The sequence below is a fragment of the Physeter macrocephalus genome, chromosome 2, assembly GCF_002837175.3.
Source record: "Physeter macrocephalus isolate SW-GA chromosome 2, ASM283717v5, whole genome shotgun sequence".
Taxonomy (NCBI): domain Eukaryota; kingdom Metazoa; phylum Chordata; class Mammalia; order Artiodactyla; family Physeteridae; genus Physeter; species Physeter macrocephalus.
In genome coordinates this window covers 131341663-131357336 of record NC_041215.1, presented here as the reverse complement: position 1 = coordinate 131357336, position 15674 = coordinate 131341663, and the positions used below count along the sequence as shown (strand labels likewise).

Sequence of the window (15674 nt, the reverse complement as noted above, 5' to 3'; positions counted from 1 at the left end):
CAGGTCAAAAAAACTTGGGATGAGCTGCATGCTAAACCTTATTCTTGGCGACTCCTTGGTGTATTAAAAACCCAGTGAGTTCCTTGGAAAGAAGACACTTTTTAACACCGTTTAGCCCAGCACTTCTCCAAACAGGGGATCTCACCTCTCAGGCACAACTTGGGGCAGAGCGACAGTTCAGAGGCACCGGGCTGCATAAAGATGACGGGTCTCACCTCTTATCCAGGAGCCTCCCAGAGCAATTGAGTTAGTTCAATGAGACCGTTTGGCTATGAGGCACAGCTGGGAACACTGGAAGTTCACTGAGTCCCTGGGAGATCAGAGGACCAGAGAGTACTGGGGTTAGAGATGAGGGAAAGGGGCGCTCCAGGCTGGTGATGCAAGAGGGGCAGCTCAGAGGACCCTGGGCCCTCCCTTCCCCCCTGGCTGGGAATGAGTGGAGCAGTACTCTGCAGTCCTGCTGAGAGATGGACAGGGAGCATCACAGCCTCTTCTGAGGCTGATTCACCTCCCTCTGTACCCTCTCAACCTGGAAACCACACCAGAGAAGCGATCCCCCACACATATGTGCTCCTCCCTCTTCAAGCTGTCTTTGTTCATGGAGGCCTGGTTGGCCTTGGAGACTGGAACCTGGAGCCCTGTATTCTCCTGTTTCCTAGTATGACTCAGAGACCACAGAAAACCCACCCGGAACCAGCTCAAGCTAGGAAGAAATTTACTGACTTGTATAATTTAAAAGTCCAGAGATTGTTCTAGCTTCAGGCATTGCTGGACTCGGGCTCAAGCGATGTCATCAGAACTTAGGGTTCCTCTTCCTCTTGGCTCAGTTCTGCTCCTATCTGTGTGGGCTGCAGCCTCAGCTTCTCACTCAGCTGCCTAAGTTCAAGGCTCAGGCCTGAGTTTGTTCCCTTCCCAGCAACTCAATCAAAAATCTCAGGGCTCACTCTGATTGGATCAACTTGGGTCATGTGCCAGCTCTGAGCCAATCAGTAGGCATGGGGGAGTGGGAAGGCTTCAGGTACTGATTGGCCAGGACTGAGTCACATCCTGCCTGTGGGGCTTGATTAAGATTGGGGGAGAGGAAATTCTCCAGGAGGCGAACTGGACAGTTTCAGGAAATTATTGCCAAGAGAAGGGTAAAGGCTGCTGGTGGCAAAAAAAACAGATGTCCCCAGTACCTTCTGGAATTCTCACCAGCATCTGCTTCCTGCAAGGGATCTGCTCCCTGCCAGGAGCCTCACAGCTGGGCCCCAGCATGGGTGCCTGTGAAATGAGCTTGTCTCAAATGACCACCTGGCACTTCTTGTTGCCATGGGCAGCAGGCTCATGAGGGCATACACCCTTCCAAGCTGGGTTCTTGGCTATGCCCAGGACTTCATGGAATCCACACCAGCCACTGGCTGCTAGGCCTTCTCCATAAATAATGCACATATCATTCACCCAGTATATAAGGTCAATGTCCCAGGCAGCCTTAGAATGTTTCAGCTGCATTTCCTAATTTGAGCTTTCATCACCTCTCTGAGCTCAGACCAGACCCAGGCTGAGGTCTCTGGAGAGGAGGAGGTAGTACCTGAGGACAGCCCTGCCCTTGCCTTCAAAGGCTTGAGGTTGGGATGGACAATCAGCCACACTGCAGAACTGGACTACCCCAAGTAAAGCTGTTACCGGGGTTTTCATCCTCCTGAAGCAGCTTCCACCAGGAGGGAACCACAGGGTGGCCAGGGGCCTGAGGCAGGCAGGGCTGGCCTGCATCCAGGACACAGGAAGCCACAGAGGAGGCTGGATATCAGGGCCCTGGTAGGACTGGATCTAGGAGGGCTTTGGGCCCCTGGGCCAGCAGTGGAGCTGTGGAGAGGCGACCCCAGATGCTGACACTCAGGTCTGGGGCAGACTGGCAGGCAGCTCAGAGTGCCAGGGAGTGCAGCTGGGAAGCCCCGCCCCCCGCCCCCAGTTCCAAGCAGCTGAAGGCCCCAAGGCTGCACTCAGGGCAGCAGCCACTGTGAGCAGTCCTACCATAGGGCCCAGAGACAGCCAAGAGCTGGGCCTGCCCAAGGAGGGCGTTCTGCACACCAAGCCTTTGAACAGAACTAAACAACAGGGAGCCCAGGGGTCCAGAACCCAGGGAAGGTCCATGGCTCCACAGGAGCCAACCCTGGCCTCAGCTCTGGCTCTGTCTGGGGAGGCCTGGGGTCTCCCCTCCAGGAAAAGGACCAGACCCCTGAGATGGGCCATCAGCTGCCCAGAGGGAAGGCTTGGGAAATGAGTACTGACTTTTATGTCTGACTGAGGTGCCAGCAACAGAGAGGGAGGAAGATCATGTTGGGAGCTGGGAGTTGCTGTGGCTGCGTTTCCTAGGCCCAGGGGCCACTGAAGGGCTCTTTCCTGGACTGAGCAGAACGCAGGGGAGCCGCATGCAGTTCCCTATACCCACCAGAGGGCGCCTGTTCCTCACAAATCTTCCAACTTGGCCTCCTTGGGCACCCTGTCTTTGCCCTTGGAGGGGACGTTAGGAGTAGGATCAAGGTGACCCTGGACCCTGAGGGTCCCAGGTAGTGATAAATTGTGTACTAAGCTCCGGACTAGAGAAAAGTGGGTTCTGCTGAAGGCAACAAGGGCTGTTCCAGACCAAACCTTTGGAGGTATGAGGCAGTGCAGATGGGAAAGGGGGTGCTGGGAGCTCAGCGCAGACGTGAGACCCTCAGAAAGGCAGCTCTTGAGCAGGAACAGGAAGGAACATGGGCCCAGCCTCCCAGAGGCCTCTGGGGCTGCTTGTGCCCGTCTTGGCTCTGCCAGCAGGAGCTGAGGCAGTTGGTGGGTGGGCCCGGTGGGTTGCAAAGGGACCTTGACCGTCCTTCCCTTCCCAGGATGACGATGTTGACACCAAGAAGCAGAAGACAGATGAGGATGACTAGATAGCGAAAAAGGAAAAGTTAAACTTAAAAGGCCACCGTGACCTATTCACCCTCCACTTCCCGTCTCAGAATCTAAACGTGGTCACCTTCGAGTAGAGAGTCCCGCCTGCCCGCCCGCCCATTGTGGGCAGCGCCACCGCAGATGACACGTGCTCTCCACCACCCAACCCTAACCCTAACCCTAACCCTCATGCTATTATTCCCTTCCTGCAGAGGAGGAGATAGAGGCCCCACAGAGTTCAGTTACTTGCTCCATACGAACATGGCTGCATGTCTGTGTCTGGACAGGGCTAACTAAGCTTCTGTCTTCCTTTCTGCGGGGTTTGGGGGTTATAGTTCCAAACTGGGTTACACCTGATCCCAGCTCCATGTCGTCTGTTATGTGGTCTTCCTAGACCCCTTCCCCTGCCTTGGAGACCGCCTCTAGGCCCCCTCTAGGGCCTTGGGAACATCCGCAGGACGAGCCACCCTGGGCACATCCGCAGGACGAGCCACCCTGGGCAGCAGGACAAAGAACATCTGGTCTTGCCTCGAGGGGCCAGCAGCCCAGCCTGGCAGGGAACGTGGGATGGGCACACAGGTCAGAGGGTCCCTGGTACCAAAGCCTTGGTCTGGCCTTGACTCAGCAGTTAGGGGACAGCTCAAGGGGACACGGGCAGCCTGGGGCCTCCACACTGCATGCTCACTCCACGCTCCACAGGCTCCAGCTCCTGTGAAGGGCGAGGCCCTCCCAGAACACAGGGGCCTGGCAGAAACCACAAGTGTGGGAGAGACGAGGTGTGGAATGCCATCCCACCAGCAGGAGGTGTCCTGCTCTGTCTTTCCTGCTCCTCTCCGGATCTCTGGAGCCTAGAACAGTGCCTGGCACAGACAGAGCATCTGGTAAATAAGCGAGTGGAGGGATGAATGAACAAATGAATGGACAGAATACTTACCGTGTGCAGGAAAACTGGTGAGTGAGAAGTGGCCCCTGACCTCAGTGGGGGACAGCCAAAAAACACACAAACAGGTAAATATACAAGCTCACGTTGCTGGTATGAGAATTGCTGTGCGGCCAAGGAGAGAACTGGGGACTAGGGAAGGCCTCTCTGGGGAAATAACGTTAGTACTGAGGCCTAACACGGAGCAAGTAGTGAGAAGTCTGGGAGCAGGCATTCCTGGGGCGAAAAAAGCAAGTGCAAAGGCCCTGAGGGAGGACCAGGCTTGCCACGGGCACAAGGAGGCTGATGTGGCTGGTGAGTGAGGGAGGCCAGGCGCCGGGCAAAGGGGAGGTGGCCCTGGTGTCAGAGCTGTCACTTACTGGGAGGGACTGTGCCCGGTCTGGTGGGCTCCCTGGTGTGACTAGGCTTGTCTCTTCTAGCTATGCCCTCGCCCTGGCCCACTGTGTTCACACCTCAGCCTTGGTTACTCCGGTCTGCCCAGGCCTCTCTCCCGCCCTCCAGACCTGTGCACACAACAGCCTCAAACACAGTGAGGCCACCACGTGGCGCCAGACCTTCAGTTCCTGCCCCTTTCGGGTGTGCCAGAGGGCTCAGGCCTGAGCCTGGGATCCTTGGTGGGAACTGCATCCAACGTCCAATTAATTCATCCCTGAGTCTAGACGCTTTACCCCACGTGATGACCCGGTTCTCTCCCTCCCAGCACCTTCCCTTAATCCAGTCCCCTCCCCAACACTACCTCCACAGATGTCACTTTAGTGCTTCCCAGGGAGTTTTCCTATTTAAAACCTCCATGCTTCCCCAAATCCTACCTCCGTACCTGGCTCAGATTGCCTGTCCTTGCCTCTCCTTTTTGCCCATGTGCCCTCTGTGGCCTCCTGAACCAGGGCTGCCCACGCACTGCTCCTCCCCCACAAAAAACACCCCCCCACACACGCATCTTTTTTTCATCCTCCTGACCCTTCCAGTCTCAGAGTCAATGCCACCTCCCCCGGGAAGCCCTCCCTGCTTTGTCAGTTCCTCTTGTCCTTGTGCTCAGAGCACCCGTATCAATGGCCCATCTGAAGGAGTTGTAAATGGATACCCGGTTATTAACATTTGCTCCCCCCCATTCACACCCCCCCCCACCAACTTGTCTTGAAGACTGATGACTCCTTAATGCAAGTGGTGGGGGCCTGAGAGGGAGGGAGAGAGGGAGAAGGGTGTAGATGAAATACCCTACAATGTCTCCTCCCATCAGGAGGCGCTGGGGTCCCAAGGGCTCTCCCTTGAGATAAAGCAGTGTGCCCGCACCCCAGCCAGCTCAGAGGCTACGCAAGGAACACCACGTGGCCAGTGTCAGAGGGCAGGGGTGAGGAGGGAGAGTGTGCAGCTTCTGGGTCCCTACCCCGTCCTCTGCCCAGTCAGCCCGGCCTGCAGGACAGACTCGGTACTCCAGGCTGAGGAAATTGCATTCAGGAGGGACAAGAGGCTGCCAGCGTCATCCAGCCGGCAGAGGTGGCTCCTGCAGCCTCTCCACCTTAAAAATCAAAGCAAAAAAAAAAAAAAAAAAAAAAATCAAAGCAAATTCCAGGCTCCCCCAACCCTGGGGTTTCAACCCTCCCTGACCCCTAGAGAAGGCATACCACACACCATGGGTGCTTGCAGGGGGCTTCAGCCCATGAAGCTCATCTGTGGACCCCAGAAGTTTCTTAGAGGGCTCTGAACAGTCACCTCTCTCCCTGAGGGCCTGAGTCACCTCTCTCCCTGAGGGCCTGAGTTTGAGGTCACACTTCCTCCAGTTTGCTCTCCTCACTGCTCACCTATCAAAACAGCTCACCTACCACCCCTGTGTTTAATGGGTAGGGTGCTGCCCCCCCCGCCCCCCCCCCAAGACACCAAGGTATTTGTTTCTCCTGGAGGCCAGAGTTTGGAAAATGAGGGCAAGGCTGCATTATTGCCCTGGAACTATGTCCTAAGGGACCAGAAGGTACCACATGTCACCACCAGGGGGAGCCATTCTGTGGCCAGGAAAATCCAGTGAGGCCTTTGAGGTGAAGGGCCAGCTACCAGCTGCCCACACTGGGAGGTGGCATCTCTGGGATCTTTGGCCCTGGGCTCACACACACACCCCACCCCACCCCCTGGTTCCAAAGGGCAGCCCCACTCGTACCCCGTTCCCCCAGAGTGCCTGGAGATGTATACACCTCCTGCCAGGGCAACCGGGTTAACGTGGCAGCACCCAATGACAGGGTCCTGAGAAGAGGCTCCCAGTACAAATCAGTAGGAAGGGACCAACCTGGTAAGTGGCTCCCCTTCCAGCCCATAGCCCCAGTGCTCCCACCACGTCCCACCAGCCAACTACAGCTCAGTCTTAGACTAGCATGGCCACCCACCAGACCCTGCTGGCCAAGGGGACAATCTCCCCCCCGACTGGTGTCTTCAAATCCACTGTCCCCAGGAAGGACAGCTGGGCCAGAGTTCAAGATCCTCCCCTCTTCTCCTTGCCCCCAAAACCAAAAGAAGAAACACAGAAACCAAAAGAAACCAAAACAGAAAAACCAGGCTTGAGACAGCTTTGTTAGAACAACTCAGCAAAATAAAATTCCGGTTTATTGTTGGACAACATTGTTTCACACATACATCAAACAGGCCAAAAAAAATAAACAGCAACTTCATAGACAAAAAAAGGAAAAAAAAGAAACCTTTTATCTTTGGCCTTTTTAACCATCTCATACAAACCAACTACTTATAGTACAGCTAAGTACATACACAAAAAAAGTTACTGGAATGCTCGGAATAAGATTGTTTTTTTGTTGTTGTTTTTGCTTTTTTTACAAGGTTTTTTTTCTCCTTTGAGATTATAATGAACATGGTCACACCACAAGTAAAGTCAGAAGTAGGACAGAGAACGCTCCGAAGGCTGGTTTGGTCATCCGAGATCATTAAAAATGGCTGACCCCCTAACAATATGTACAAAAATATAAAATGTAAATAAAAAATACAAACAAATTTTCCTTTTTAAAGTACTTTAAGAAAAAAAGCAGGGCCTTGGAAGTTTTGGTTCTTTTTTCCTCCCCTGTTGCAAATTCGCGTTGTGGTTTTGGTTGGGTGGTGGAGAGCGCGTGTCATCTGCGGTGGCACTGCCCGCAGTGGGCGGGCGGGCAGGCAGGACTCTCTACTCGAAGGTGACCACGTTTAGATTCTGAGACGGGAAGTGGAGGGTGAATAGGTCACGGTGGCCTTTTAAGTTTAACTTTTCCTTTTTTGCTGTCTAGTCATCCTCATCGGTCTTCTGCTTCTTGGTGTCAACATCGTCATCCTGGGAAGGGAAGGAAGGTCAAGGTCCCTTTGCAACCCACCGGGCCCACCCACCAACTGCCTCAGCTCCTGCTGGCAGAGCCAAGACGGGCACAAGCAGCCCCAGAGGCCTCTGGGAGGCTGGGCCCATGTTCCTTCCTGTTCCTGCTCAAGATGAGAAGGGAACCACTCGGGACCACCCACCACGCCAACTACAACTACTGAAGTCCCATCAGCCCCTCCAGTTTTAGGGCCTCAGATCCCACCCCTCTCCCCGCGTCAAGCTAGACCAGACCCACCTCGTCATCTTCAGCTGCCCGTTTGCCTGTAGCAGCCTCAGCCTCCTCATCTTCATCTCCATCCTCTTCCTCACCTGGAGAGAATAAAGCCCAGGTAAAGCACTCTGCCTTCCTTAGCCAACCAGGGAGGGTCTTGGTACTCTCCCCCACGCAGTGGCAGCCAGAAACGAGGAGGGGGACAGCAAAACTACAGCTCCTTGGGCAATCTCCCAGTAACAGTCTTGGCAGGATGGAGTGCCCCGATCTGTCTCTGCTGCCTGACGAACTGGGCAGTCAGGGCACCCACACTGCCCCATCGCAGACATCTTGTCTCCAGAGAAAAGAAGGCGCAAGCGAAAGCCAGAGAAGCCAGACCGACCGATCAGTGTGTGGACGGCACTCTCCAGTGGGAGTGTGACCGTGGTGTTTGGGGCACAGCTCCACACCACTAACCTAAAGCGAGGAAAAAGATGCCAGCTCTGCGGGTGCAAGCCCAGTCGTAGGTGGTCCGTTCGATCTGCCCCCCCGGGGAGCCCCCAATCCCTCCCCATTTGCTAGAGAAGACAGAAAAAGGTACCCCCCAAACAAGAGACAAGGCTACTCACCATCACCTTCCTCCTCCTCCTCCTCTTCCTCCCCGCCTTCCTCCTCTTCTTCATCTACCTCATTGTCGGCCTCCTGCTCCCCATTTTCCTCGTTCTCGACAGAAAACAGACCAGCTTACGGATGAGGACAGAACATCACTCTGCCACATCCCTTCTTCCAGACCCTGCCCAATGCTTCTACAGACCAGACCACCTAAGAGATGCCCCCTGAACCTCCACCAAGAGATCCTGACACATAACTGTCCAAGGCCTCAGCCCCCTCCCCCGCCCCGGATTAAGCCCAAAGTCTAAGTAAGAAATCTTAGCCAGGAGCTGCTACAGGGTCATGTCCAAGGTGGACACTCACAGCATTTCCGTTAGCAGGTGCCTCTCTCCCATTCTCCGCCTCCTCCACAACTTCCTTCTTCTCTTTTAAGTCCTTCAAAACGGAAAAGGAAGCCAGTCAGTCTTTTGAGCAACCCAGGGCTGCCAAAGGAGCCCAGGGCTTCAAGTACGAGGGATGCAGTGCTGATCTGGATGTCCAAAGCTAAAAGCTGAATGTTACAGGTGGACGGAGCACAGGATACTGAGTGTCTATGGTCAGGATTTCGTCCTACTTCTCAACCCTTAAAAACAAACACTCTTTAAAAAAAGGGCCCACGACGGTTGTTCCCCCTGGGGCTTTACTCATGCTTCTTAGGAAAGGAGCCATGTGGCACCACAGCCCGAAACCTGTCTGGCCGGGAGGACGAGCCTGGGAACACTTCACTCACACACTCTTCACGTACTTGTTTCCAACCACAGGGAGCTCCGCCTCTCACAAATCCTTCTTGGAAGACACCAGGTATGTGCCGTAAACAAATAAGGCAATGGGGGGAGGGCCCTGACATCGCGGGAGGACTCCCGTGGGTGGACTAGCCTGGGAAGGCGATGGGAGGGAGCAAAACCGGGGAAGCAGCCTCACCAGCCAGAGGCCCCGCAGCCGCGCTCGAGCTCCAAGCCCTCGGTAACGCAGGACCTGACAAGCGCACGGGTTTTTTTTTTTTTATCTTAAGGAACCGGAATCCCACCAATCCCTCCATACCCAACAGCTGTCCCAGGAGGTGGCAGACCGATGCCTGGAAATGGGCGCGGGCTCAGGAGACGCTCTCCTGGGCCCGAGCGAGGCCTTTTGGCACTCAGAGGCGCTCCGCCCGCAGCGCCCTATTTCCGTCCCTGCCTCTCTCGCCCGTCCGCGGGTTAGCTCTGCGTCCGTCGGACCGCGCCTCGCAAGGCGGCCACGGCCCGGGTTCCAAAGGGCAGCGCCGCCGTGGACACTCCGAAGCCCCGTAACTTTTTCAGTGCGGCAGACTCCGCCGCCATCACAAACAGACGTCGAACGGCGCGGGAGCGGAGGGCGCTCAGCAGTCGTCCTGCGAACAGCCCCCGGGCACCTGCCGGCCCCGTCCTCCAGCTTCTCCCCGTCCAGCCCACAACGGACCCCGGCACCGCCCGCTCCCGCCCCCTGGTGGCCGGAGCCCCGGGGAGCTGTGGGGGCGGGGAGGTCGCGGCGCGCAGGCGCGCACCCCCGCCCGGCGGGCTTTGCGCGCGGGCCTCTGCACGCACCGCGCGCGCGGAGCACGTGGCCCGGAGCAGCCGAGTGCGCCCCTGACCCCGCAGACCCGGCGCCCGCGGACGGCACTGGCACAGCCGAGCGCGCGCCAGTTGGCCTCCTGTCTTTCCCGGCCTCTGGACGCCCCCGCCGCCTCCCCGCGCAGGCCTAGATGCGCGGCATCTAAGTCTCTGCATTTGGCGGGCAAAGTCCCGCGGGAGGCTGCCCCGAAGTCCGCCGGGCCTTTTCAGTCCCACAGCCCGAGGCCGTCGGAGACGCACTCCACAGGACTCTATTGCTCTTAACGGGAAATCACCTTGGAGGAAAGCGAAAGCCCGCGTTGGGTAGGGCTGACCCTCTCCTCCAAACTAGTTCCCCGGCTGGGCCCAGAGAGGGCCGGAGGGAGCCCCTGAGAAGATCCGGGTCCCAATCTCCGCTCCTTCGGGGGAGTCGTTCCTGGAAAGAACCAGAGGTGACGCCAGGGGCACAGGGGTTAAGGAGACACCAAGGTGACTCGCGCCCGTCCCTGCAGGGGCACGACAGAGGCGCGGACAAGGGCCGAAGGATAAAAAAACGGTCCCTCCTGAAAGTACCGTGCTCCCGCCGAGGGCAGAGACACTCCCCGGGGCAGGCAGCGGGACCGATGCGGCGCGCAGGAGCGAAGCTGCGCCAAACGCGCAGGGCCTCAAAACCGAGGGCACTGAACCCGCAGCACCGGGCCCCAACAGCCTCTGGTGCCCGGTTCGACCCCGCAACAAGCCAGTCGCGGCCGCAGCTTTTGTTCGCCCGCGTAGCCTCCGGAGCAGCCGCAAATACGGTGCCCCCGGGCAGCCGCGGGGGGCGCCCATCATCGCCCCGGCGCGCCGCTCCTTCACTTTCCGTTTCCTCCCCTCCGGCGCGTAGGCTCGCCTCCTCCTCAGTCAAGCCCGGTATTGCTGGAGAATTACTGAAGCTGGGCGGCTGCTCCCGGCACTCTACCCCCCACCCCGGACGCCCACCCCCACCTCCCCGAGGGCACCCAGGGCGGAGAAGATCTTCACACCTCCGCGGAGACAACCGACGTCGCGGCCCGCCGGCCCGCCGCCCCACTCCGCCTTATCAGACCTTAGTCCAGATAAGCCTCCTCGGACCCACTACAAGGCGCGAAACGCGGCGGTCCGGCGCCGAACAAAGAGCAGCGCCGCCGGCGGGCGCTCGCCGCGGAGCCGCCACTTCCCGCAGCCGGTCCGCGCCCGCACACGCGCCCCCCCCAGCACTTCCGATTCCAAACGCGCTGGAGTTTCAAAGTTATTTCCGTGCGCCCCGCGGGCCGACGACCCCCAGCCCGGCCCCTATCCTCCCGCCGCCACTCAGACGAGTCACAAACAAGTTTCGAGAGCCGTGGAGCAGCCGCCTCTCAGCCTCCGCGCCAGCCCCTCCGGGTCCCTGAGGGCCCCCGGCCCACTCCCCGACGGGCATCACGTTTGCCCGCGGTGCTTCCCGCCCCCTCCCCCGCAAGCACAAAGAGTGGGCTGCCTGGGGGCCTAGGCTGGGGGCGGGCGGGCTCCCCGCAGAAGGGAGCAACAGCGGGCTCGGGGTACCCAGGTGCCGCGCGCCAAACACCGCTCCGGTGGTGGCGGCGCGCGAACCCCAAAGGGGCGGGCGGCGTCTAACCTCACCTTGGTGGTGATTTCGGAGCTGGTGTCCACGGCCGCGTCTGACATGATGGGGCACGCCGGTGATCCGATGCACGGATTAAAAAGAAAGCGGGAATTCGACGACTCTGGCGATAAAGCTGCCGGAGTCCGCGGCGGCGGAGGAGGCGCGCGGCGAAGGTGGCTGCGGCGAGCGGGGAGCCGGACACGGGAACAATGCAAAGATGGCTTTTCAGAGCAGCCAGTGGAGAACTCACGCGGCGCCAGAACCTTTAATATAGATTAGTGGGCGGCGCTCGGCCTCCCTTGCCCGAATGCTATTGGCTTACAGCAGGGAGCGGGCGCTCACTCATTGGCTCGATTCCGAACAATGGGCAAGCATGCTTAAAGCGGCAGTGCCTTCGTGCGTCCCGCGCTGCGCAGTCGCCGGCCGTACTGTCATTCAAGGCCTGAGTTTGCTGGGTCTCATCTGCACCAACGCTGTGGGGGAGGGGCGCGCGCTCGCGCTCGGGGCGCGCGCTCCCGCCGCTGTTTTGCTTGGGGCTGCTGACGCAAAAAGCCAAAGCGCGGCAAAGCTGCGCGCCCAGCCCCCGGTCCTCACCCCTCCCCGCGCTTGCTCGGAAGAAGGGGGGGAGGAAAGAGGAGGCGGCTGCCGGCCCACACGACGGCTGCCAGCGAGGGGGAGGGGAAGGTCGGGTGCTGGGCTGTGCTCGCCCCGGGCGGTGCCCTGCACATTGCCCGTATGCCCACCTCCCGCGCCTCGGCACATCCCACCATGAGCTGTCCCAGCGCAAGTCGGCGGAAGCCCCACGACGAGCGATGAGGGCGTGAGGCTAAGACCCGCGTATTTGGGGCGCCCCGTCTTCTACCACGTCTACCCACTCTGCCCAGCTCCCGGCGCCCGGAGTCTGGGGAGGTGACCCCGTCGTCATCTCCCAGCCCCGGCGTCTGCCGCCTAAGCCAGCCGACGAGTGGGTTCCGTGCCAAGCACGCACACTCGCAGATTCGTGCATCGAGGGGACTCGAGGGCCTGTGTAGGCTCTGCCCTCGAACAGGACAGCCCGCGGGCGTCGCACCACACAACGGTCCCCGCACTTTAGGTTTCTGGTTTGCGCCTGCCCCGAGCGGTCTCTGCCGTCGCGACAGCTACTGGGATCCTTCCAGGGCCCGGCCTTCGAGTCTATCGCTCTCCCACCCCGCTTAAGACTCTGCCTAGGGCACATGAACTTATTCTTTGCGAGGTTATTCGAGGGGAAATAATCGTCCCTTAGACCAGTTGATCTAGTCCTTGGGGGCTCCATGAAGTTTGGGGCGCCATTTAGGGAACACGCGGAGCCCGAAGAAGGGAACCATTAAGACGCCACACTCAAGATGGCGTTGGACTCGGCAAGCCTGGCGTGACGTGGCGACCCAACCCACTCAGACGATCAGAAAACCGCCGGCGACACTCTCCTTATCGCCATCGCATTTGGCTGTCGAACTAAGAAACCAGCTGTGTGGGAGGAAAGGTCAGAATTAAGTGGAAAGACGTTCCAGGAAAATACCTGTGCCACACACAAGATGGCGACAGATACGGTTCATCCCCGTGTTGCCAGAAGGGGGCGCCCGACACGGAAGGCGGGACTAGGGAGAAGCGAGTGCACACTGGCTGAGAGTGGCGGGCGAACACAAAGTTGACGCTTTGCGTCTTGCTATTGGCAGATTCCGCTGTCTGTCTCTTGGGGCCGCCGATTTGGGAATGGAGAAAACCCGGAGTCTGGGATTATGGAGGAGGGACGGATGCCAAGTCCGGCAGTGCTTGAAGTTGGGGGCGAGAGGAGAGGCTGAGTGGGTCGCCCTTCTTGGTTTTCTTAGGTCAGGGGCCAAGTGGCCCCATTCCCACCGCGAGACCCCCTTAACTGAGCTCACCCCGCACTCTCCCGGCCGCCTCCCCAGGCCCCGGACTCGGCTGCCCAGCCGCGAGCAGGCGCGTAGGGCCACCCGGATCTGGGCCCCCTCCCACTCCCCCTGTCCCTCGCGCCTCAGGCCCGCATCCCCATTACATCTGCCAGTCTGGCCGCTGGCCTGTGGGGGCTTTCCCGAGCGAATTGTCCTTTAGGGAAAGAGAAGCCCGGGCTCCCTGTCCTTTGGCGGGGAGAAACGTGGGGCAGGTGCTGGACAGGGAAGGGGCACGGCGCCACCTCCCGCTGCCTGGCGGTCGCTATCCCGTCTCGGTTACGCAGCGGCGGAGGGGGTGCCCTCTGGGTCCCCTGCCTGCCCCAGGGCGCCCCAATGGCTGGAGGTGGGATTTTCCGCAGGGCGGGCGCGCGCTAATCCAAGGGACTCGCAATGGTGAGGACCACGAGTCCCAACCTTTTGTTCGGTCCGCTCCCACCCGCCGTCAGTTGCCTTCATTGCGACGCGGACCTGAGGCCGCCCTTCACCCCAGAGGAGGAAGGTTCTCCTTGGCCGCTGCAGCCGCGACCCTTCCTTTGTGTCACATTATCCGAGAGGTGGAGGGATTGTGCGGTATCATAAATGGGGTAGAAAAGCGCCTTTTACCTGCGGCGCAACCGTTAAACTCTGGTTACCCTGGAGGGGATTGTTTGGTCCACAAAACCCGGATGCATTGAGAGCTTGTTCTGTGCCGCATTTAAGCGATTGAGTCTTCTTCCCTGTCTGGATAGTGGCATTGGGCAGCCTTCTCTATGTCCACGGCTGAAAACTGGACATGACTGTTCTGGATTCTGGCCATTATGGGGGGCCAGGAGTGGGGGTGGATCCAACTGGATGAATGTGAATTTCCCTCGAAAAACTGCTTTGCCTGGCCCTGTGCCTATGCATCTGACTTTGCTAGAAGTGGGTAAGGAAGGCCCATGTCCACCTGGTTCTGGAACCAGCAGTTACCTTCACTGAGCACTCACTGACTGCCCGGTGTGTACATAGCAGTGAGCCTTTGGCTCATGCTTCAAGCATTTTCATTTATTCTCCACACCTTCCAAAGTAGGCAGGACAATTATAGGGTTGAATTATATGAAATTGATGTTTTTTACAGGTCAAAACCAGTTGAAAATTGGCAAATTTATAGGTTCAGCCTCTAATATGATATCACTCTCCTTCTAACAAGTCAAGAAAGCCGACCAAGAGGGGACTTCCCTGGCGGTCCAGTGGTTAGGACTCTGCACTTCCACTGCAGGGGGCACGGGTTCAATCCCTGTTTGGGGAACTAAGATGCCTCATGCCAGGCGACTGGCCAAAAAAAAAAAAAAAAAATAGGAAAGCAGACCAAGGGATTATAGCAAGGGACCTGGAGTAACCAAGTGAATCAGTGACTAAATTGAGGCTAAAAGCCTAGAATGGAGGAATCTGCGTTGTTAGATGAGCAATGGATCAGAAGTGGCCTTGGAGGACTTCCCTGGTGGCACAGTGGTTAAGAATCCACCTGCCAATGCAGGGGACACAGGTTTGATCCCTGGTCCGGGAAGATCCCACTTGCTGCAGAGCAAGTAAGCCCGGGCGCCACAACTACTGAGCCTGCGCTCTAGAGCCCACAAGCTGTAACTACTGAGTCCGTGTGCCACAACTACTGAAGCCCGCACGCCTCGAGCGTGCTCCGCAACAAGAGAAGCCACCGCGATGAGAAGCCTGCGCACCACAACGAAGAGTCGCCCCCCGCTCGCAACTAGAGAAAGCCCGCGCACAGCAGTGAAGACCCAACGCAGCCAAAAAAAAAAAGTGGACTTGGACCTCCATCTTGCCATAGAAGTGTGGTATTTGACAGCTCATAAGTGAAGGAGTTATTTAGGCTAATCAAGAGCCTCATTCCTTCAGTGACAGGCAACCCCTCCCCTCCTTTGCTGTTTCTGAACAGGGTGTTCTTCCTGTCCCCTATCACTTTCACTTACTGGATGCACCTCTGCCCTTTGCTGCTTCTGTGGCCTTTCAAACTCCCCCCAACGCAAAGACAAACTGGTATGCCCTGGTAGCCCACATTTCCTGTCCCTGGTCTGTTTACAGCCTCAGGTGCACTGGGCTTAGGTTAGAGAGCTACTCTAAGCCAGGGGACCCAAATGGCCTCCAGGCAAGTTTTGTTTTTAGGGAATTTGCATTCGGGACACCTCTGGATTGGTTGCCTACACACTCTCAGCTGGACAACAGGCCTCTCTCTGCAAGCCTGAGGCACACATTTATTTCACTCACCTGACCCTGTAGGCACATAAGTTTGCAATTGTTGCTCCTAAGCCATTTCCAACATATTCCTAATTGTTCATCTCACAATTTTGATTCCCAAGAGACCAGAAAATATAAATGCTGTTAAAGCTGCCTGGGTTCAACTCCCAGCCCTGCCACATACTAGCTGTGTGAATTTGGGAGAGTTACCTCCTCACCTCTAAAAAATGGAGATGACAAAAATAGTACCTACCTTGCACAGTTATGGTGGGAACTGAACAAGCTAATATTCAGAAAGTGCTTAAAATA

General features: G+C 57.8%; 1 protein-coding gene across 1 annotated transcript; it reads right to left on the bottom strand.

Annotated features, from left to right (window-relative positions):
- Positions 1-6406: 6406 nt before the first annotated feature.
- PTMA (prothymosin alpha) lies at positions 6407-11482 on the bottom strand. Its single transcript, XM_007125016.4, has 5 exons — positions 11241-11482; positions 8359-8430; positions 8013-8106; positions 7429-7502; positions 6407-7151 (listed from the first exon to the last, which is right to left on the bottom strand). The coding sequence occupies exons 1-5, from the start codon at positions 11283-11285 to the stop codon at positions 7104-7106; spliced, it is 333 nt and encodes a 110-aa protein (XP_007125078.1). The 5' UTR covers positions 11286-11482; the 3' UTR covers positions 6407-7103.
- Between the last annotated feature and the right edge of the window lie 4192 nt (positions 11483-15674).

Coding starts and splice junctions, on each gene's coding strand:
- PTMA (XM_007125016.4), bottom strand. CDS start 11,285: ATGTCAGACGCGGCCGTGGACACCAGCTCCGAAATCACCACCAAG. Junction 8,107..8,358: donor CACCTGCTAACGGAAATGCT/GTGAGTGTCCAC, acceptor TTTTCTGTCGAG/AACGAGGAAAATGGGGAGCA. Junction 7,503..8,012: donor GGAGGAGGAGGAAGGTGATG/GTGAGTAGCCTT, acceptor TATTCTCTCCAG/GTGAGGAAGAGGATGGAGAT.